The 21,901-nt window shown below is 39.6% G+C and overlaps 2 protein-coding genes across 2 annotated transcripts in view; one reads left to right on the forward strand and one right to left on the reverse strand.

Moving 5' to 3' along the window:
• The window catches only part of LOC119719712 (atrial natriuretic peptide receptor 1-like), a 38,484-nt gene extending 25,844 nt beyond the window's left edge, over window positions 1-12,640 (forward strand). Inside the window, exons 10-23 of the mRNA XM_038189210.1 lie at window positions 111-173; window positions 374-451; window positions 2,286-2,390; window positions 2,760-2,831; window positions 3,612-3,777; window positions 4,589-4,738; window positions 5,298-5,472; window positions 7,317-7,469; window positions 8,278-8,401; window positions 8,857-8,925; window positions 9,655-9,829; window positions 10,152-10,250; window positions 11,350-11,441; window positions 11,689-12,640. Coding sequence (XP_038045138.1) covers window positions 111-173; window positions 374-451; window positions 2,286-2,390; window positions 2,760-2,831; window positions 3,612-3,777; window positions 4,589-4,738; window positions 5,298-5,472; window positions 7,317-7,469; window positions 8,278-8,401; window positions 8,857-8,925; window positions 9,655-9,829; window positions 10,152-10,250; window positions 11,350-11,441; window positions 11,689-11,745 — 1,578 coding nt within the window. The 3' untranslated portion in view covers window positions 11,746-12,640. The remainder of the gene's footprint in view (window positions 1-110; window positions 174-373; window positions 452-2,285; window positions 2,391-2,759; window positions 2,832-3,611; window positions 3,778-4,588; window positions 4,739-5,297; window positions 5,473-7,316; window positions 7,470-8,277; window positions 8,402-8,856; window positions 8,926-9,654; window positions 9,830-10,151; window positions 10,251-11,349; window positions 11,442-11,688) is intronic.
• Window positions 12,641-18,745: 6,105 nt separating this feature from the next.
• On the reverse strand, window positions 18,746-20,924 carry LOC119719127 (UDP-D-xylose:L-fucose alpha-1,3-D-xylosyltransferase 3-like). Its single transcript, XM_038188451.1, has 2 exons — window positions 20,550-20,924; window positions 18,746-19,936 (listed from the first exon to the last, which is right to left on the reverse strand). Exons 1-2 carry the CDS (start codon window positions 20,617-20,619, stop codon window positions 18,987-18,989), a joined length of 1,020 nt encoding a protein of 339 aa, XP_038044379.1. The 5' UTR covers window positions 20,620-20,924; the 3' UTR covers window positions 18,746-18,986.
• Window positions 20,925-21,901: the final 977 nt, after the last annotated feature.

A 21,901-nucleotide genomic window follows, 5' to 3' on the forward strand; every position in this document is an offset into this window, starting at 1 on the left:
TTAACCTTGGCCACAGGCCAGTATCAAAGGTTAAACAGATAATCCACTTTAACGTCGTTTGTATTGTGCAGCCATCAGTGAACGGCGATGTGGTTTGTTTTGTTTGTCAGGGAAGTTCCTCCATGAAAACTGAGGAGGGGAAGCAGATATTCACTAAGACATCGTATTATCAGGTAAATCATTTCTTCACAAAAAAATCATCACCGTGGTATTTCATATTGTACGTTCAGTTCGAATGCAAAGATACATATGACATGTTAAAATCCATCATGGAGACTGTACAGTCATGCAAACAGATAAATTACCAAATTCTTGAAATTCGGTGACTTAATTGTTCACTGTGTCGTTTTATTTTTTTATCCGTAAATTTTAGGGACGAACTGTGGCCGTTAAAATGCTGGCTATCAATCATGTCGATTTAAACAAAAATCTTCTCATCGAACTGAAACAGGTAGGTAACTGTTTAATTATGTTTTGACATAGTCCTCTCTCACTTTGAACTCTTTCAACTTTAATGAGATAAAGTTTTCGGGCTCTGTGCTTCCTGTTTACGTAATTTCCACGTTACCGTGCTGTTGCAGTCTTGTTGTTCTTGTGTATTGTTGCCTTAGTGTGGTGTTGGCCAAAAAAAACTGCAGTTAAACTGGCAGAAAATTAAAAAAAAAAGTGTTCAAAGATGCTACGACGTCACCATGATCATCTTCATCATAACGGATGGGTCATCTCTTGCGATACTCGCATTGCGCAAGCAAACGATTTCTATCTCTATGCCGGCTTTGTCTCAATAGCGTCGTGTCTTTTTTCATGTCCAGAGTCACGAGAGACACAGTAAACTTGCCATGCAAGAACAACGTAGAAATGGCAATTAGGGATCATTCTAAGCTTTGAAATGATATTGTTCGCTACATTGCTGGTGTTGTTGCAGTGGCATCGTTGCTTTCGAGTAATCACGTTTCTAGCTCCTGCGTCCTGCCTCATGCAACGAGGCAGAGTTGTAATGACTCGAGTCAATGACTCGACTCGAGTCCGACTCGAGTCACATTTTTTGGCGACTCGACTCGACTCGAGTCCCGACGGGTAAATGACTCGACTCGACTCGAGTCACTGCGAGCAAATGACTCGACTCGACTCGAGTCCCTCATCAGAATGACTCGACTCGACTCGAGGAAGGCTAATAAGACTCGAGTCCCAAAATAAAAGCAAAACTTACTTGCGAAAAATATTTGCAATGACTTACGCTGCGCCGTTCGCGTTGCCAGTTTTTGTTCACGTCACGTTAATGTTCGCGACTAATGTACGTTTATATACAGCGGCAGTCTGTTTCCTTCCTCCATAATGAAACAACAAACATACACCGTGTCGCGGACTCCCACCTTGTGGTTCTATAGCATGTAATGCTAAACCCGGAACCAGACTTAAAACGCATTTCTCAATCCGTGGTTTCATCATTGGTTTCGGGCGATTTTGAAGTTCTTGGTGGAACGCTGGCTAAATTCATGTCCCGATTTCACACAAAAAAATGGATACGGACGGGCCCACCTTTAAATAATCAGAAACAGTTTTGTATAATGCAATTAGGTTTTAACGTTGTCAGCGATCAGCGAACAACAAAATCTAGACCCGAAGCCAAACCAGTTATAAGACCGAAGTTTCACATCTTCTTATCTGTGACGTGAGCTAGCAATGGAAACTGTTGGTTGGGTACCATACAGCATACTTTATGTCTTTGGATTTCCGTAATAGACTGGTGCCTTGTATTCTTTCTCTCTTGTGTTTGTTGCTTTTTATTGTAATTTAGTGTTCAAATATTTGTGACTCGAATTGACTCGAGCTAAATACTTGACTCGACTCGACTCGACTCGACCACACTCTGTGACTCGACTCGACTCGACTCGACCTTGTTGACCTAATGACTCGACTCGACTCGAGTCACTTCTTTAAAATGACTCGACTCGACTCGAGTCACAAAAATCAGTGACTCGTTACAACTCTGCAACGAGGACATTTCGAAATTGGGAGTGTGGACAGCTAGTTCAGCCGATAATGTATTCAACCCATCATTAGTTAAACATCAACCTAGTCAATTTCCCGTAGGCCTATTTGGTCAGGAGTCTTATAATACTTAAACAAGTTAACTCTTTGCGAGGTGGTAAACAAACTGAATCACGAGCCTAGTAAAGGTCTTCAGAACAAATCCAAAATCTTTTTACGTTCTTTGTTTATTAACATTCCTTTTAATATGTCTTTGTATAATCGTCCTCCCCATGTTATTCTTCATTCAATAGATGCGCGATTTAGAGCATCCTAATTTGGCGCGCTTTATTGGGATGTGTTTGGATGTTCCCAATGTTGCTATCATCAATGAATATTGTTCAAAGGGAAGCCTCATGGTGAGTTGATTTAACATTATGATATTTATGAATACTAAATCTTTTCGCAGATTTTTTTTTTTATAAATCAATCACATTGTGTTGTCATTTTGGAACAAACCAAGACTTATGATCTAAGATGCTTCTCGTGCTAAAGTACACATTTTAGGGAAAGTTTGCTTTGACTAATGATTAACTCCGATCTTTTTATTCTGAGTGACACTCATATTTGCATAATAGAGTGCATTCACAATGTCTGTTAGTTAGGTCTACTTCGCTGTTCTCCCGTTGAGTGGCTGTGGAAATAGCGTTTCGTAAAAGACGGATATTAATTGCCACCATTTACTCCAGGTTCTCGCTGACACACCGTAAATGATTGTTTAATTGCAGGACATTCTCCAGAATGAGTCCATCAAACTCGACTGGCTATTCAAATATTCCCTCATAAGCGACATCATTAAGGTAAAACACTGTACTCTTTTTATAGGCACTATATCAAAAGGTTGGAACTTAATTATTTGATTTTACAAAAAATCATTAAAGACATACTTTGTTGGATATTCCATAATCCTGCCAAGCTTTTTGATTTTGTTCGTCATACCGTTTTAAATCAATGGGAAAATAACCCTCATTAAAATTCATAGACACCGAAATAGATCCAATTTATTAATTAAACTCGCATCACAACGATCATATTTCTAACACTGGCACTTGTCAGTCATACGATAACGCATTATTAAAATAGTTAGGTTAATCTGGATTTACACCCGAGTTGACTATATTTAGCATATTCGGCTCAAGGTCAAACAGAAGTGCATTCGTTTTACATGGGTAGGCCGATTCGATCAAAATAAACATAATAGAAATTTTTTCCCACTGCTTTTCTCTTTGTTTATCTGTTGAATAAAATGGTCCACATTTGCTATATTGTTTACAAGAGATCGATTAACTTGTGCCTTTTATTTATATGATTGCTTTTATAAATGGTTTGCAACATTTCGAATATACTTTGATCCCACAGTGTCCGTGCACATAAGTATATTTTTGTCTAAATACTTTTTAGTGCATTTAAAATACATTTGAAATAGTTACAGTAATGTTAAAGCGAAGCGCATGCTCTCCAGAAGTAATAATATTATATAACTTAATATGTAGATCTATCTGTAATTTATTATTCTACTCTGAGGAAATGGCCCTCAAATTATTATGAATTTTAAAGTGGTTGATATTTGATGTTTACAGGGTGTGCAATACCTCCACCGAAGTGACTTCGCAGTACACGGTAGGCTTAACTCATCCAACTGCCTTGTCGACGGCCGTTTTGTGCTCAAACTGGTTGATTTTGGATTGCATACCTTCAGAGAGCGCGTAGTTAAATCACAGAACAGCTGCCATGCTGCGATGACGAGTGAGTCAACAAGTAAAGAACAGTTTGAATGCAGACTGACTGTAGTCTACCTAAGCCCATTCATTCCATGGGATATTTGACCGGAATGCCCCATGACAACAGTTGGAAAGAACGGTCAAATCAGAATATAAAATAAACTAGACCTATATCTTAACAAATTGTGGACCAGACCCACTCGGACCCCTTTGAGCTAGCGGTATGCCATAATTCCACATGTCCAACAAATCGTCGGCGGGCATCTTAAGTTTCCTAACAATAAATGCCCAAACCACCCCAACCCTTGCACTTATACCACAAATGCATTTCTTTTACGTGGATATACATTATTACATTTCATGGTGATACAGGTCGATTTTCGATTATTACATTAGTGGTCAAAAAGCCCTACAATTTAGGTTGATATATTTGTTACCTTAAAGGGCAAAAATAATTACACATTAAGTCAACCGATTTTGTAATACGGGTATATCATCTGATGAGAGTGGCTAACACACATTCAACGGTATTGTTAAGGTCCAGAAATGTTGACAAAGAAGTGTTTAAATGTGCTATACATGATTTCCTAGGCTTTGTATTTGAAATGGATTTCCCACCATATTGCGAACGCATGTCATTTGTCATCATTTGTGTTCGAGATCAATTGCACCTCCTCATACATAACGACTCTTCAAACTTTTGAAATTGTTCGTTTTGCTTACTAAGAAAAACGCACATTAAGGCTTTGCTCGATCACAATTTGAAACATAGAATAAACGTGCTGTCACTTATTCAACGTGAGAACCATACACTATTCTCCCTTTTCACCATGCAGAGTCATTCTGGGTAGCACCAGAGCTACTTCGAGATCCTTCACGAGGTCCAACAAAAGAGGGCGATATTTACAGTGTTGGGATCATCATGAGAGATGTGCTCACGAGAGAGGGACCATACGACACTGAGTCGAAGGACATGGATGTCACTGGTAGGCATGACAGAGTTTACATTCCAGTCAAACGTAACGATTATAATAACGCAACTTCGCCCTGTGAAAATGCCTCTGGTAAAATATATATCTTGTACCGTCTCATTTTGTTCGCTGGTTATGCGACACCACAAATTATACACGTATAAGAAATGTGTGCACCACACCCTTATTAGTTTGTACATGTAGACAACACATAGTGAATCATTTCACAAAGTGCATGTGGATAGACCTAATAACGTTGTTTTTTTTTAGTAGATTGTCTACAATGATCGTCTTGGAAGGTATATGCTATTTTGGTTAGGAGTACGGTTAGTGGACCTGTTGTTACTCTGGCGTGATTAACCTAATTAATCTTTGTCAAAAATGCTGTCGTGAAATTTTCAATTTATGCGTAAAACAGAAGATCATGCCTACATGGTAAATCAAGAGATATAAGTCTATTATATCTTAACAAAATCCTATGGGAGACCCCAAGGTTTAAACTGCTCCTTTCGTTGTTGTATAAATTGGCCGTATCTCATAAAAAACTTTTAGTTTCGTTTTCATCCTCTGACAGAAATAGTGGAGAAAATCAAATACCCGCCAGCAAACGGGTCTCCGTTCCGTCCTCAATGGCGCACCGAAAATGACGACACCAGAATAAGTGATCTATTTCAGGCATGTTGGGCAGAGGATCCAACGCAGAGACCCACAGCCAACTCACTGAATACCATCATAACTAAAATTAACAGGTTGGTGACGATTTATTCCATGTCAATACGCATGTTTCTTTACACATATAGAAAGGGTGTCTTGAAAAAGGCAACCCATAAACAAATGGATAATATGAACAATGAACTTAGGCTCTGTCGATTATAATGGTTTTATTGTAAAGTATAGGGGCAGTAATCTTTCCATTGACATCTTGGATGCATTCCTCTGGTCATGCTTCAGTGAGTTCCATTGTTTTGAAAATGGTACCTTAAAACCCACTTGGGACAGTTCTGGGCAAAATATTTAGAGCACACTAGACAGGTGGGTTCGTGGTATGTTTAACGTAGTGAAAACATGAACAAAAGGGAATAACTATCAATTGATAATCTTAATCATTCAGGATGCAACTCATTGCCTGTATCACCTTCCACATGTCCACCTAGGTGGACATGGGCAGGTGCACAGGGGGGCAGGTGCACCTGCCTTTCAACGCAAAGTCCTCTATGGTGGCGCATATCTTTCATGGCGCATCTCACCGTTGCACATTGATCACGGAAATTGTCCTCGTGCTAAATACGGAGATGCAAAGCCTGAGTTTGGGAAGTGGAAATCTAAAAACCTTGTTCTTATAAGTCCTCCCCGCCCCCCCCCCTAAAAAATACCCCAAACAAACACAAGGAGTCAAATCCGCTGGCTTTCAAGGTCATTCCATAGCATGATTTAGTGTGATATTCTGTCCAATTAAGTTCCTGAAAGTGATTACTGACAGCAATGAGTCAGTGGGGCTGGGGCACCGACTTGTGCTCGCCAATGATGTTGGAAAATACATGTACCATTTTCTTGACGTTCGAAATACAACTCGTGCTGCAGCCCAAGAACAACAATTGATGAAAATCCTGTTTTGTTCATGTTTTCTTGAATACCCCTGAAGCTACTTAATTATCTTATGTCTGGTTGTGTTCACACACTGTTTTACCCAAACTGTTTCAATAGGAAAAGCTTACCCCAATAAAACAATACCAATGGTCATGTAAATGGTTTGTTCAGAATTATTATCCCTTTTTTTTTGGGGGGGGGGGGACTCTCTTGTTACTTTATTTACCCGCAGTTATCATTGGGTAAAAATCAAATTTAGCATCTACTATTCATTAGGCTTAAACAATCCGTTCTCTTTCAGGAGAGTTATTATATCATTTCTTTGAAAAGCATCACAAGCTTATTGCAGGAGGGACTCCAAAAATCCGTATTGTTTGATGGTACAGGGTACCCTAAAGAAAGTTGTAATAATATTTTACGTCTAAACTGACTCTTGCCTCTAATATGTAATTTACGTGTGACAGCAATAATCAAATGAATTCAAATTCATTTAATGACAGATTATTTTTGAAATGTGAATTATGCTATTGAGACCTGAATGTCATACTATTTATGCACGAGCAACAAATGCCAAATTACTAGGATCAACTGCAACATTTTATTCGTTCTGAATAAAATGGCTTGATGGAACTTGCCTTTTCTGTATTCAATGCGCGGGGGTCTACCTGATGTTCCCCACTACCGACGTTCCCCGAAATCCTTAGGGTTAGGGTTAGGGATAGGGTTAGGGCTAGGGTTTGGGCTAGGATTAGGGTTAGGGTTAGGGTATATGGTTGGGATTTCGGGGAACATTCGGTATTGGGGAACATCGGTATTGGGGAACATTGGTATGCACCCCATTGTGCGACGTACATATCGCTATACAACCGCCTGTTACCGGACATTGACTAACTTTGTAATGTACTTTGCCTTTGTCTTCTGCCTTTCACCACCAGCAGTGTTAAAACAATTACCGCCGAATTTTTCAGTTACGAACATGCTTTGCTAATTTTGATTTGTTGTTTAGAGAGAGCAGCACGGGCACATGCATCCTTGATAACCTCTTGCATCGTATGGAGCAGTACGCTAATAACTTAGAGGAGTTAGTTAGCGAGCGAACAGCAGCCTTCCTAGAGGAAAAGAAACGAGCTGAGACGCTGCTGTATGAGTTGCTCCCTCGGTAAATCAAATCAAATCTTGCTTTCAGTAGCACCGAAACATATATGACCTTACGCTCGTTACATGTGGCTTTCCTATGGGAGTCGTCTGGACTATAGCCGCCAAGCTCCGATAACGAAAGCGCACATTATGTCTTGTTTATTTACATGTATATTTTTGGCAGACCTCACAGAAAAATTCTGCTGTTGGTTTCGTTTGTTTGGTACTGGTATTGTTTGGTTAGGTTCACCATATTTTGTGCACGATATAGACAGACGACTGTTTATTGTGACGCAGTAATAATGGGTCAATCTCCGTTTTACAGTGCAGTAATCAACATTCGGGTAATCGTTTACATTTTGGCAGTTTTTTCTCAATGAGGAATGGTTTTCAATGGCAATTCTTCTTTTTTCAACTGAAACACGACGAGTAACTGTTAATGGCGCACTTGTTTTAATAATCTGAAAATTTAGTAAATTTCGAATTCAAACTGCACGTGCGCAAATGGAGATAAACGTTCCCATAAAATTCAAAGTGTCTGAAGTAGTCTTCCTCATTCTATTTAAACTTAGCCTATATGCGTAGGTTACTCCATTTTCCTGTTCATACTGAAACAGCACATTTAGGTTCAGCATTATTGCCCCATTGACTTGTGTATTATTTGTTGTAAATCTCGACATGAAAATTTGGGCTTTTTGGGTACCTATATTGGTTTAATTGATTGACGCTTCGAAGTGGATAACAAATGGAAGGACATGTTTGAATTATAACGACGCCTTTGTCCTTATAGCATGTTAAACGGAGTGCAATAAGCTGTCTTCTTTATCTAGGATTGTTGCTGATCGTCTGAAAGAGGGAAAAGCTGTGGACCCTGAATCCTACGACAGCGTAACTATCTTCTTCAGTGACATAAAAGGCTTTACCGAGCTGTCGGCCCAGAGCACGCCCATGCAGGTGGGTATGGGCATTAACCCAGCCTGAGGCTTACGTGTTGTAAGTCATGTTCCTTCCTCACTGATGATATTTAAGAGATAGAATGAGAGGAAGCAACAAAATGACTCAGTCTGATGCGAACTGTTTAAAAGAGATCAACAGGTTTGAAGTCACGTCTTCTTCTAACCAATCAGTATCTCCTGCCTTGTGTCGGCGATTTAAACACCAAGTTTCCGTTATAAACCTAGTTGAGGGTGGTCTCTTCGTTCCTATGGGAACCGTTATGGAAGAAAACAATTCGCTGACCGTAAAGGCCATAGGCCTATTTATGAGGTTGAATAGAATCGTATTTTTTCTTACTGTAAGCAAATAGCCTTATTTGTCAGGAGAGTCCGGTTATCGAAATGTTGTAAACATTAAATTTATCAAAAGGGGAAATGCGAAAACGTTTTCCCTTTCTTGATTTGTTTCCGCAGGTGGTTACACTGCTTAACGACTTGTACACATGCTTCGATAGAATCATTGGACATTTTGACGTTTATAAGGTAAAACCCGATGATTATAAGTAACTGTGATCGATATACTGTACTCATTATTTTGTAGTTTAACTTCATTAATAGTTTGAGAGCGTAAACGTGCTAGATAGAACACAGCAAATCACTTGGGCTCTGTAATATATTGTACCAAATTGTGTAAAATATATTTTGGGTACTCATGATGCAAAAAGATGGTGCTAGTGTAGACCACCTCAGGCCAAAAAAAGTCTCCGGTTTCTGGTATGGAGCTTGCCCAAAAAGTGGTGCGGCGACGCGGCTTTTTTTTAACCGTTTTTTTTTGCTTCAAATGTCGGCTGATGACTGCAAATGGTGCCCGACTATATTTAGTACAAATATATGGGAGTCCAGAGAGGCCACATAAAGCTTATTCTCGATCATAACCCCATCTAAAAACACGTTAAAATTATGCAGCAGTAGGATTCCAGTCAAACCAGTGAGGTTGGCGGTTTTGAGACATCATCTTTTATTGAAAAAACAACAAAACTTTTTCATTTTGCCGACGTGCATGGCTATGGCGACGCGCGCGCATACCAGAAACCGGAGACTTTTTTGTGTGACCTAAGCCGACAGATGGAAATAAGTAGATGAGTTTTAAAGGGAACATCCCTTGCCCGTTAGACCTGTTAGTCTGCAATGGCCTGGTACACCAATTGTTTTTTTTTTTCAAACTTATGCTTAACGTGTTTTTTTCTGTTTGATTTTATTGGTTTGTTTTAGATAGAAACTATTGGAGACGCTTACATGGTTGTTTCAGGAGTCCCTGTCCGTAATGGCAATGCGCATGCGCGTGAAATCGCCAATATGGCCCTGGCTTTGATCCAAGAAGTAGACTCGTTCACGATAAGACACAAGCGGGACAGGAAATTGCAGCTACGGGTTGGCATACACACTGGTAAGATGTGAAGTCATTCTGTAACCTGCACTTGCAAAAGACAATGCGTCGGAAACAGTGGGAGAAAGAGACGGGTAGAAAACAGGAATTCTCCCATCATTTTAATAGTCATTATTATTTCATCTTTCGGATCCTGATGAAATTAGATTATCTAAAAAGTTTTTGAATAATATTGCTACATAATCTTAGGTAAAAGCTACGCGCTTTAAGCATCATGGGAATACTTGCAATGTCTCCAGGAAGATCAGAACCCTAATTCTTATCTAATTCGTTTTTCGTGAATTAAATTGTCTTTCTTTGTTTCTCGTTCATCGTACTGTAGGTCCATGTGTAGCCGGTGTGGTTGGACTAAAGATGCCGCGCTATTGCCTGTTTGGAGACACGGTGAACACTGCTTCACGGATGGAATCAACTGGAGAAGGTATCGAAATGCTCTCCAGCTTTTCCCTATAGTATTCGTAAAGGAACTTGCACAATATTTGGTCATGTATAAACTAAACGCCACATAGCTGTGAAAACAAAAATTGTGAACAATAGTTAAGGTAAAAAATAATTTCTAATCTGGAGGTCCCAGGTTCAAGTCCCCACTTTTTTTGGCCCAATGAATTTTCGGATAAAACTAATGAATTACTGGCTTGCACATTGAGGATCCGGATAGAAATTTACACATAGCTTGTCTCATTCATTCCAATCGCAAAGTAATGACTGAATAACGGACAGTGATGTAGTCAAGACGTCGAACTCCGAGACCAAGACCCAAACCAAGACCTACACCTTTAGAGACCAAGACTTGATAATATATATCTGAAAATGAAAAGGCCTGCTGCAAACTGCTTACTGTCTGGATTGAAATTAATGCGGCCTGTATGACGTTGTGAACTTAATACGTTTTTCACCGGCAAAGTGACGGTGGTACAAGAAACGAACATTTATGGTTGGGAGGCGAAACACAAAAGGATTAATTTTGGTAGGGGCGGAATCCGCCCTTCTTTTTTTTTCGCGACTAAGCTGCTATGACTTTCTTTTGATACCAAAAACATACAAATCGGGCAACGGGTTGCCGCGTAGCGTAAAGTTTTCCGGCGCTACGCGGCGTGAAAACTGAATTTTCCCATATACGTCATGTACACAGAGCACATTTACCATTCGTACATATAAATAATTAATTGGGTTATAATTCGTCACTCGATGGCCGAGATCTGGGGGGGGGGGGCGGCTCCCGGCTGAGAGATGGTCAAAATAACCCGGCCTGATTAGGGTTAATTACCACATGTCTTATTAATTTTAGATTTAACAAAGCAGATCCTTTATCAATTCAATTAATCAGTCCAATTAACATATCAACCCAGCAAATCCATTCTCTCAATTTCCACAGAATATTTTTCTGGAGTCTTTTCCACTGTATAAATACAACCCACTACGTAATCAATAAAATAACCCAGCAAATTGTGCATCATTACGTGTATTATGACTTGTATTTTCGAGTAAGTAAGTTTTTCGATTTTTATAATTTCTATTAGCAATGAAGATACATATCAGCTCGGAGACGCGGGCTGTCTTGGACAGCTTTGACTGTTTCTTCATCAAGTTACGAGGTGATATTGAAATCAAGGTAATGATTTATTGCTACATGGAAAAAAATGACCATCAGGAAAATATCACATATTTTTAATTGTGATCATTAATTGGTTGAAAACTATTTCGTAATAAAGTAAAATATGCCAGGAAAAAATTGACATTCCGTCGTCCTGCATTGGGAATAATGAATTATGCGTATAAGGATTTATAACAGCTTACACCACACTCTAATATATCTTATTGCTTTGGTTAAATATGTTTTAAACTTCTAATTTTCTTAGGGAAAGGGCACCCATACGACCTTTTGGCTTCAAGGAAAAATTGAGTCGCCTGCCTAACGACTGAAGTGTGCTTTTGGAGTTTTCTGGATCGAGACATATTGAGGAAATAGAGAGTGCATTTTGACCTAAAATGTCGCTTTGTGAAATTGCGTTATTCTTTTGTTAGGAAAAGATCAAATTCAACGTTAAATTCTGATCAGTCGATCACGCACGATGCTGTTTGGTACAGACTTTTCAGGGAGTCCTCGTCGAAATTGGTCAGTGTTTGGTACCAAGAGGTCACATATATGGTGGGTGTGAAGCTGCCAGACTTGTACGTGCTCTAAGATGTACTTTTCCGTGCTATTTTGAAGCATTTGTTCCATCCCGAGAAAATAGATTTCCATTTTAAAATTTTTATTTCTCTAACTGTAAAATATTTATCAACTTTTGAATGAGACGACGTACGAAACGAAAACCACCCATGTTTACTAATGTTGATCTCGGATGTATACAGCTTAGTCAGTCTGGTAATTTTAATGTACCCTTTTATTATTATAGGTTTAAATTTATAATTGTAATTTAAATTTTGTCTGGTTGTAATGAAATGTAAGATTTTTTCCTGATAAAAATTCCGTTTTAATGTATTTTAATCCTTGTATATCCCATGCTTTTAATGATGGCCCATTGATTATCACGCTAAAGGTAATATGGCGCTTTATCAAGTAAAGAGCATTATCACTATTATTATCACAGCTGTTAAATAATTATAACTTAGAAAGAAATCGGATATTAGAGAGACATTTAAATGTCTCCCTAATGTCACAGTTCCAGAGGTAAAAACCATAAATAGGCCAAAATTCGTTGGGGTATGATAAGGTAGAATTGGGGCTAGGTGACATTAAAGATGGAACAAATTTGTGCACAAATCTGTGGGAATGTCTCAAAAAGATCTATTTCCCGCACTATTATTACTACATGTATACAAATTATGAATGGCCTGACAATAGTTCAGTTCTAGGTAGACTGGTTCCCGCCTCACTTTGAGAATCGATAATGTCGGGATCGGGAAACAGTTTTGTTGTAGAGCGGTCTGTTTGTGCTCAACATCAACCCCTTAATGAAAACCATTGGCAGAGGGTTACAGCTGCCCAGTGGCGTAGCCAGGAATTTTTCAGGGGGGGGGGGGGCTGGAACATTTCATGGGGGGGCGTCATGTAGATCAATGATAATTTTTTAAGAAACTCAAAATCTCAGTGGGGGGGGGGGGCGACTTGGGGGCGACAAGGTTTCATGGGGGGGCTGTCGCCCCCCACGCCCCCCCCCCCCCCCCCCCCCGTGGCTACGCCACTGCAGCTGCCCCCAAATAGAGAAAGGCTAGATTTTCTCTTCTCAAGACAAGATGATTAATGAGGGGAAAAATGAATTTGTTACGAGCAAGCAGACAGCACGTTCACGCTAAAATGCGATTAGATTTCAGCTTGTGCTGTACAAGTCTACTATTTTTTTTGTCGCTGACGAGATGCCAAGACGTTCACCAATGCTGTTGTTTGCTCTAATTGTCATAGATACCTAATATAAATGCGAAATATCTGTCATTATTATTGAAACACAGTAGTCTATAGATTACACTGTAAAGAATATTTCCATGTATATATAGATAATTTAATTGCACTTTTGAATGGGTGTTATTAACTAACAAGCAAGTAGAACGAATGTGTTACAACTTTTGATGTAGTTAAAACGAATCACCAAACGATAGTTTCACAAAAATTGACCGATACTGTTTCATTAATAATGCAACAGTCAATCGTTGCTATATTATCGGGCCTAATAGAAAATGTAACAAACAATTGACTGGTAGTCTAGTAACATATTTACTACAATATCGGTAAGTATTTGTGTTACATTATCAGTTATTGACACGTTATCCGTTTGTTACTACATTATCAGCTGTTACACAAAAGTAACAGTAAAGCCGAGCGAGACTTATTGCCAAAAGCTTTGACGATTTGTTTTTGAAAAAATCCCGTAGGCCGTGGACATTATATAGGGTATGATAAATACTACACAGGGATCATGATAAATACAACATAACCACATTTGTAAATTAACTAACATATCAGAATCCTCTCCAGTCCCAACTAGATAGACTGAGGGAGTTGGTTTCTAATTATATCACTTCTGTTAATCATTAAAATAAACTCAACAAAAAATTGAAAGATGACTTTTCTGTGAGATAAATTCTAAAATATCTTAAGCAAATAATTGACACTAAGATATTCAATTAAATATTGAAATTATACAGAATAGTTTTCCTTTTTGAACAGCGCAAAAGTGGAGTACCTTTTAACATGCTTCTTAAAGGTAAAATTGAAGGACGTTTGCTATTCATTTAATGAATGAATGTGAAATCGATAAATTAAAAGAATCAGATTAACACCATTTGGTTTTTTTTTTTTGGGGGGGGGGGCGGAAAATGTATAGTCCCTCACATAGTATGATTTTTCTTAGTTGAATCGAATACTGGAACTTACTTTATTATTTTTTTTGGCAACTGTGCGACGTTGCGTCCGAAACCATTGGACTTCGTCAGGCAACTGGTGACCCGGTGGACTGGTCACGTGAGAGACCGCTAGGAATCCCTTGAATGGCCCGGTCCCATGCATGTGATAGGTTGAAGCGTAGCCCCCCTCTTTTGCTGAGTGTTGGTTGTTCGACCCTTTCCCAGATGGCTTCCTTGATGCCTCTTTTGTGCCACTGCTCTTCCTTATCAAGGATCACAACATCCTCATTTCTGAGAGTGGCCAGAGTTGCCGGACTGTCTGAACGGATCAAGAACTCTTTCAAGTCACGTGGCATTGCCACTTGCTTCAAACCGACCAACACCTTACGGGGGAAAGTAGTTCAAGTGAAGGACAGACAGCCCAAAGATACACGTTCCAACGTAGTATATGGGATCATCTGCGGGGATAAAGACTGCTCGGAGTCGTACGTTGGGGAAACCAAACAATCCCTAAAATCCAGGACCTACCAACATCGGCGGCCTAGCACAAACGAGGCACAAAACTCTGCTGTCTTCTTACACCTACGAGACTCTGGTCACACTCTCAGAAACGAGGATGTTGTGATCCTTGATAAGGAAGAGCAGTGGCACAAAAGAGGCATCAAGGAGGCCATCTGGGAAAGGGTCGAACAACCAACACTCAACAAAAGAGGGGGGCTACGCTTCAACCTATCACATGCATGGGACCGGGCCATTCAAGGGATTCCTAGCCGTCTCTCACGTGACCAGTCCACCGGGTCACCAGTTGCCTGACGAAGTCCGATGGTTTCGGACGCAACGTCGCACAGTTGCAAAAAAAAGATAAAGTAAGTTCTCGTATTCGATTTCAACTAAGAAAAATCATCAACTACTACTGGATGACTGATAACATACATTATCCTCAAATAGTATGTTCATAAAATTACGGCACGGGGTTTGGGGCCCACTTGCGTATTTTTTCCAACTAGGGTTTGGGCCAAGTCATGCATAATTTAAGTTTTCGTTTGAATCATTGCAAGACACTTATGTTCTCGTTTTCTGGGTTTTCCTCAAGTCAAAATTATCTAAACGATAAATTAAGAGAAGAAAAATAATCGATGAAAATGAAAGATTTCACCCAATGAATGATTCTGCAAACCGGGATTTCGGTTCATGGATTGTCTACCATGACTGGGAAGAGGTCTACACCAAGTCATGTACTACAGACAAGTGCTCAGCCTTTTATAATACTCTACAAGGGGCTTTGAACTCCTATTTCCAACCAAATCCATCAAAGTTCATTCCCAAGATAAGCCATGGATGACAACGTGCATCAAAAAGTCATCCTGGAAAGACAGCAAATATTCCACACTGAACATCATGCCCCAAGATGGAAGCAGTTTTGCGACAAGGTGAGCAAACATGATAAGCAAAAATAAGCGAAATTAGAGGTTGTAGGAACAACCACACGGTGTTGGGTCATTGACTACCGCAAACTTTTCCACACACATCAACTCAAAATGCATATGTAAATCTATGTTTAACTTAGTCAACATGCCATTAGAGGGCGCTGTCTCATTTTATGACGGCACCTGTAATATTTTTGTAAAGTACATCCTGGGCAGAAATTCACATCGTTGAAAGCAAGTTCACATCTTTTGCAAATTTCAAGTTATAAGGCATTTCCGGGTTCGACCGGAAGGAAGGGTCACGTGATCTTGCACTTAATACCAAAAATAAAGACTCTGTAATATTGTATCGACTGTCATAAAAAACAACAAAATCAAATCTGAAACGGTTGATTTTATATTGATTTTCAAAGATTAAATATAGAAATCTTTATTTGCTTGTGATATGACACTTGATGGCGTCATTGTGACGTCATTACCAGAAACCTCCAGAGCAATATTTACTGTGCTATATAAAGCCACATATTGATATTATCTCTCTCAGTTGATTTTTTGAGCAATTGTTTAGGTTTTGGGGGTATTTTCTTTATAACTTCCGGTCTGATGACGTAATCAATTTTTTTCGCGCACATGTCTTGTCTGCATTGAGTTCATCATGTATATTAATTTTGAAGCAATTACCGCAAATTTCCCCACGGACATCAAGTGAAAATGCGTTTTTTAACCTGCCGCTAGAGGGCGCTCCTACTGTTCATGGCGTCACCCTTCAGTTTTCTTGAAAGGTGTCAATCTAGGCAAACGCTAACATCGTTAAAAGCAAGTTCATATCTTTTTCCACTTTCAAATTATAAGGCACTTCCGGTTTCGACCGGAATGAAGGATCACGTGATTTGACGTGCACAAGATAAAACGAAGAGCATGTACTATCATGTCGATTCCCGCAAAATTCAAGTTGCGGTCTGTGACGGTTGATTTCATATTGAATTTGAAAGATTAAATTTATTATTTTTTGAAGTTACGTCACGTGACCACGATGACGACAGGATGACGTCATAACATGAAAATATATCTTCATTGGGTTGTTCATTCATGTATTGACAATTGAAGTTCATATCACTTTTCATGTTGACAAAGAGATCTGCAAAAGAATGTGTCTTGGAGAATCCAAAAAAATAGTAAATTCGTAGAATAACAATAGGTGTTGGGCTCAGGCCCAACGCCTAAAAATAGTAAATTCTTACAATAACAATAGGTTCTGGACGAATCGCGTTCAGCAACACAAGAACGCTAATCCTGCTGAATGGTATACACATATTCGGAGTAATGTCACCACCATTAACCCCCTTCCTGGCGTTAATGTACACAACTCGAAGAATGTTGCGAATTGCATCAACCACCACTTCGTCTTCATATCGAGTCGCCTAAACCACTCGAAACTATTTCATTGCCAGCCTACTGCAGTCCAGACCCTCAACCAGACCCAAGAGTACAGAACTATCAAATCTACGCAGTGCTCAAGAATACTAAATTGGGAAAATCTGCTGGCCAGATGGTGTCTCCGCCAGGATAATTTGTGAGTTTGCCTGTGAGCTCGATCACTGGCCCTCTAACAGACATACTTAACAACTGAAGGAATCGTCCCACGACAGTGGAAAAAAGCAATCGCCCCTATGTCGTAACATGGATAGCTAACTTCCTGAGCGGTAGAGAACATTGTATCCGCTACGGTGGTGCAACAGGTGACTGGAAATCTCTCAGTGGTGCACTAGCTGCGCATCGGCCCACTCGGATTTCTGGAAATTGTCAATGATGCGGTAGTCACACCTACCGTCCTGAAATACGTTGATGATCTAACAATGGTTAAGCACAGTAAACGTAAGACTCCATCAGATATGCAAAGCTATCTTGACAACCTTGCCGAGTGGGTTCAGAACAATCACATGAGACTCAATGCTGGTAAATGTGCTTCCATGCAGGTTACGTTCGCTAGTGGTTACCTTCCGAGTGAAAGATGGAAAAAAAAAGTATGGAAATATTTTTTCCATCTTTCACTCGGGAGGTAACACACTGAGTATACAGTGTGAAGGGCAAAACCTAATTTGATTTACCGGGTTCTAGTTGTGCAGGAGTAAAATAATATAGCCTTACAAAATCAACGCTATCTCTAGTTTGCATCGATGGATTTTCTTGGTATTTTCTCCAATTATAAACAAGACCAAAGGGTTAGAAAAAATTTAAATTTGATTACTGAGCTAGTAAGACCATCTTTTGAGCAAATCAGCGACTTCTTCAAGCACAATGTTTATTAGGACACGCTGTGGTGCTTTATCTTTTCAACAGTGATGATTCTAGTTATGAGGTCAATGTTTTGTACACAATTCAAACACAGTTCGTAAAACGTTTGGATGGCTTAAAAATTGAAATCATGAATATGTATATCCTATATTTTCAGATGATTGAATGGAAACAACGCAGAGCTTCTGGCGTATTTTGTAATTGATGGGGGTAGTGAGTCACAGGAATTTAATTTGTTTTTTTGGGGATAGAAAATGTAAGAAAAATGTCAATATTGTGTTTATTCATACAAAAAAATCAAGAAACGTTCTGAAAATTGGTAGGAACATCTTGGGAAGAGTTAATACAGACAAGGGGGGGGGGGGGGGGTCGCCGAGAACATCGGCCCCGTATATTCCTGCCTCCACCATAGAACAGTGCCTGAAATATTGGTACTCGCTGTACAATATTGTAAATTGGAAATTATAGAGGCTGTTTACAAGTTTAATACAGCAGAATAACTTTTCATATTTTCATGGAAGGGAATAATGCACGGCCACTTGCACATTGTCAACTGAATATCTATGTCACTATAAGTGTAGGGGTTCTGAGCAACTTGTGATACCTTGTAGCTTATGTTATCTTCCGCTTGTCAACATTCAGTGATATTTTAAAATGAAAATTGTTTTCGTTTGTCCTCTAACATCATTTATGTTTCACAACATTCTCGAACATAGTGTTTCATTATCCTTCGACGGTAGCCAACAAATAATCTCGGCTAACAAAGACAAATGCTATGTATTCACGTACATTGCTATCAAACTTACTAGTCTGCCTGTATCCCACTCCGAATTAAAAGAATTAAAAAGCTAGAATGCGCATGCGGGAGTGAAACATTCATCTGGCTTATTGTAAAGGCATTGGACTATCCCGCACCTAAAGACAACATATAGGAATTGTCAAATGAAACTGATCCAATATCAGGGCAAAGACCAGCTGGTGGTACCGTCCCGATTGATGCCATTCAAACTCTACTTTTTCTCAGTAGTTTAGGGTTTGCACCAAAAAAAACCCAACCAAAACCAAAAAAAACCCATGAAAAACACAAAATGTTAGTTACTGGTGTAAGGGCCTACATACAATGACTGCTCACGGGCAACCAACTCGTCACTGCTTGCATTGACCAACCACATATTGGAGCTTTTGAATTTTTGCACTTTTTCATCGTGTCCATGGATAGTGGCGGCGTGCATCACAACAGCAGAGTAGCTGGCGTTCTTCGCTAAGAACTCGTAAAACGTAGGCCCTGGTGGGAATAGTTTAATGTCGAGTGGCTTGATGTTGACGTGCACCGGTTGATCAGCTTGCAAGAGTTTGTTCATCACGATCTGATCCATGATATGCTTCCCTTTCAGGGACCGAATCCACTCTTTAACAAACAGGAGTGTCACGTCGGTTGGCTTCATGTAAATAAAACCGGAGCAGTGTTGTGCTCTTGATGTGCGAGTCGGATAAGGTGAGTTCGTGTCCATCATAGACATATCGAAGTCTCCCTGGAAGTACGGAAATGGATCTCGGAACCAAAAGGTGTCAGAATCCGTGAAAAGAACCTCAAAGCCTTGTTCCAACAGACTCAAAAAATACCCCTGGCGTTTCTTCAGAAGGTCAAAATAGGTTCGGGCATTTTTGCGCTTCACTTCGCCAGGTTGCATGAGACCAGAGTTGGTCATAGCCACATGCACTGCTGGGTCCCCTTTAGCTTTTTTGTGCAGATATTTGTATACTTTCTCATCCTCAGCGATGATAGTTGTATTGACACAGATGCCCACCCTACGGACACTCGCCAACATGTTCATGGTCATGTCTAGGAAGCCCAGGTTGGTTATTGTCAACATTACCACACCGGGTCGCTGTAGGATGTCATTAAGTGTGCAATTCGATAATTGTCCACGCTCAGTACTTGCAAACGGGACGCTGGTTGCTTTGCTATACATATTGCCCGTAGCTTGGTTTATCATTGCAGTCTTCAGAATTACACATGAATCGCAATTACGGGACCAATCTGAAAAAAATATAGCCAAGCTCAATCAAACATCTCATACCACACAAGAAATGACACGTCAAGAAACACTTTCGTGGATACGAAGTGCGAACGTTTATCACTGAAGTAAACTAATGTATCACATTTTAATTTCCATTTGAAGGGAACCAGACTCAAAACTGTCGCAGCATTTTTTTATAATCTGCAAATCGTTCCTTCGGTAAATTAAATCATATTTACATTCTGACGGTTTCCTCCTTGGACGTAGATTTGTTTCTTTTTTTTATCAATGCGAAAGCTGCTTCTTTCTGCGTAGGCTAGCCTGCCGCGAATTAGCGAGTTCGGTATTCCAACTGCGTATGTGCAAATCAAGATTTGCTGATTTTTTTTCTCTCTGGATAAAAACGTCTGCGTGCAAAAACATAAAGGGGTACCAGCAAAATTGTCAGACTATTCAGAAGACAGACTATTTGGAATACCAAACTGGCTCAGTATTCGAGAATGTGTTCTATATTATGTTACACATCTTTTCTACAATTTGCTCTTAAAACGTTTCATTATGCCTTATGTGATCGTGCCGTCTTTCTTTGTTGAAAACAACCAAACATAAAAAAAAAATGGTAATAAAACTTACGCATGATGAGCCCGAGTAAAGCCACCGATTGAAGAAAAAACAGGACTTGAAGTACACGGTTAACGGCCATGTTCAGCTGTTATGGTGCTGTAGTGCTGTACAAAAAAGGTCAGTGTTAGGCTTTTACTGCTTCCTTTTCACAGAAAATCGTGTGTCGTAAAAAAAGAAAGAAACAAAAAACCAAAATCCTCATGCATTGTGTAAAGAAAACTATTTCAGTTTTGATAGAAATACTCTCAAATCGCTTTTTTGGTCACAAAGGCTAAATTGTATGCCGAAGCAGAAAGCACGGGAGCAATGAGACAATGGATATGTTAGACTCTGCCTGCCAAAGTATAGGCCTACTCAAGCTGATTTTGCACACAGGTGTACCGGAATGCGTAATGTCGATGCTATTATGTAAATTGAAATGCCGTCAAACGTACGCAAGCGCAGATCCATATTTCCCAATCGATGTGAATGCGGGAGACACAATTGTATATGGGTACCCGCATTATGCGATCATAAAAAAATTCTTTTGGTCGTAAAATATGTATCCTCTGTGCTATTAACCGAAAGCCAACTAACCAATTGCAATTCACCTTTGAATGAGACATAAAGCAAAATAAAATGGCTCACTTTAAGTAATGGAATAAGTAATTTACATTCTTATAGGGCGGGTCAGTTTGATCTCAAAGCAAGCAAAAAAAATAATGTTTTATCCCCGGAGGAGTTACGACGAACCCCCACGTTAAAGCAAATTATATTTGTTAGGAGAAAAAACAGTCAAAATTTTGAAGATAACGGAGAGCACCTCTTTAAATTCTGTTGTGAACAAAAAGTAATCAAACCTTTCCTTTACATTGGTATATACAACGTTTTTGTACGGTACATGCATATACTCAATGGGCCTATCACAATAAGAGCACTGTGCCTAGGGCCTACGACAATTTTGGGGGCTTACGAAAAATTCGGGGCCTACGAAAATACCACAGTGTGCCATAAGACAAGTAGGCCTACTCACACAATCATCAACACGCAGAGAAAATATTTTTAAAAGCTTTCGGATTTCTACATGTAAAGTCGGTCGTTCTGAAGCACGGTGCCAACGAGGGTGTCGATCGGTGGGGGACCGGGGGGGGGGGGGTTTGACTATTTTTGTCCCCAAATACAAACTACAAAATCTCGAAAATGATAATTAAATGTTGATCTTTTGCTTAACAAAAATTGGTTAAAGTGGTCAGAAATTGCCTCAGATCGCACACAATTCAATTTTTTTTCGGGGTCCTGAAGCAGGCTCCGAACCCCACGCCGTTTAGGCTTGGCACTCGCATTATAGTTCTGATCAAGATACATGTTTGTATGTACCACCC

This window comes from Patiria miniata, unplaced genomic scaffold (genome assembly GCF_015706575.1).
Source record: "Patiria miniata isolate m_02_andy unplaced genomic scaffold, ASM1570657v1 HiC_scaffold_8, whole genome shotgun sequence".
NCBI classification, from domain to species: Eukaryota; Metazoa; Echinodermata; class Asteroidea; order Valvatida; family Asterinidae; genus Patiria; species Patiria miniata.

What these genes read in the sequence shown, in the direction of transcription:
- LOC119719127 (XM_038188451.1), bottom strand. Translation starts at nt 20,619, where the DNA reads ATGGCCGTTAACCGTGTACTTCAAGTCCTGTTTTTTCTTCAATCGGTG. An exon ending in TTTACTCGGGCTCATCATGC is followed by an intron (nt 19,937 to 20,549) that starts GTAAGTTTTATT and finishes TATTTTTTTCAG; the next exon opens with ATTGGTCCCGTAATTGCGAT.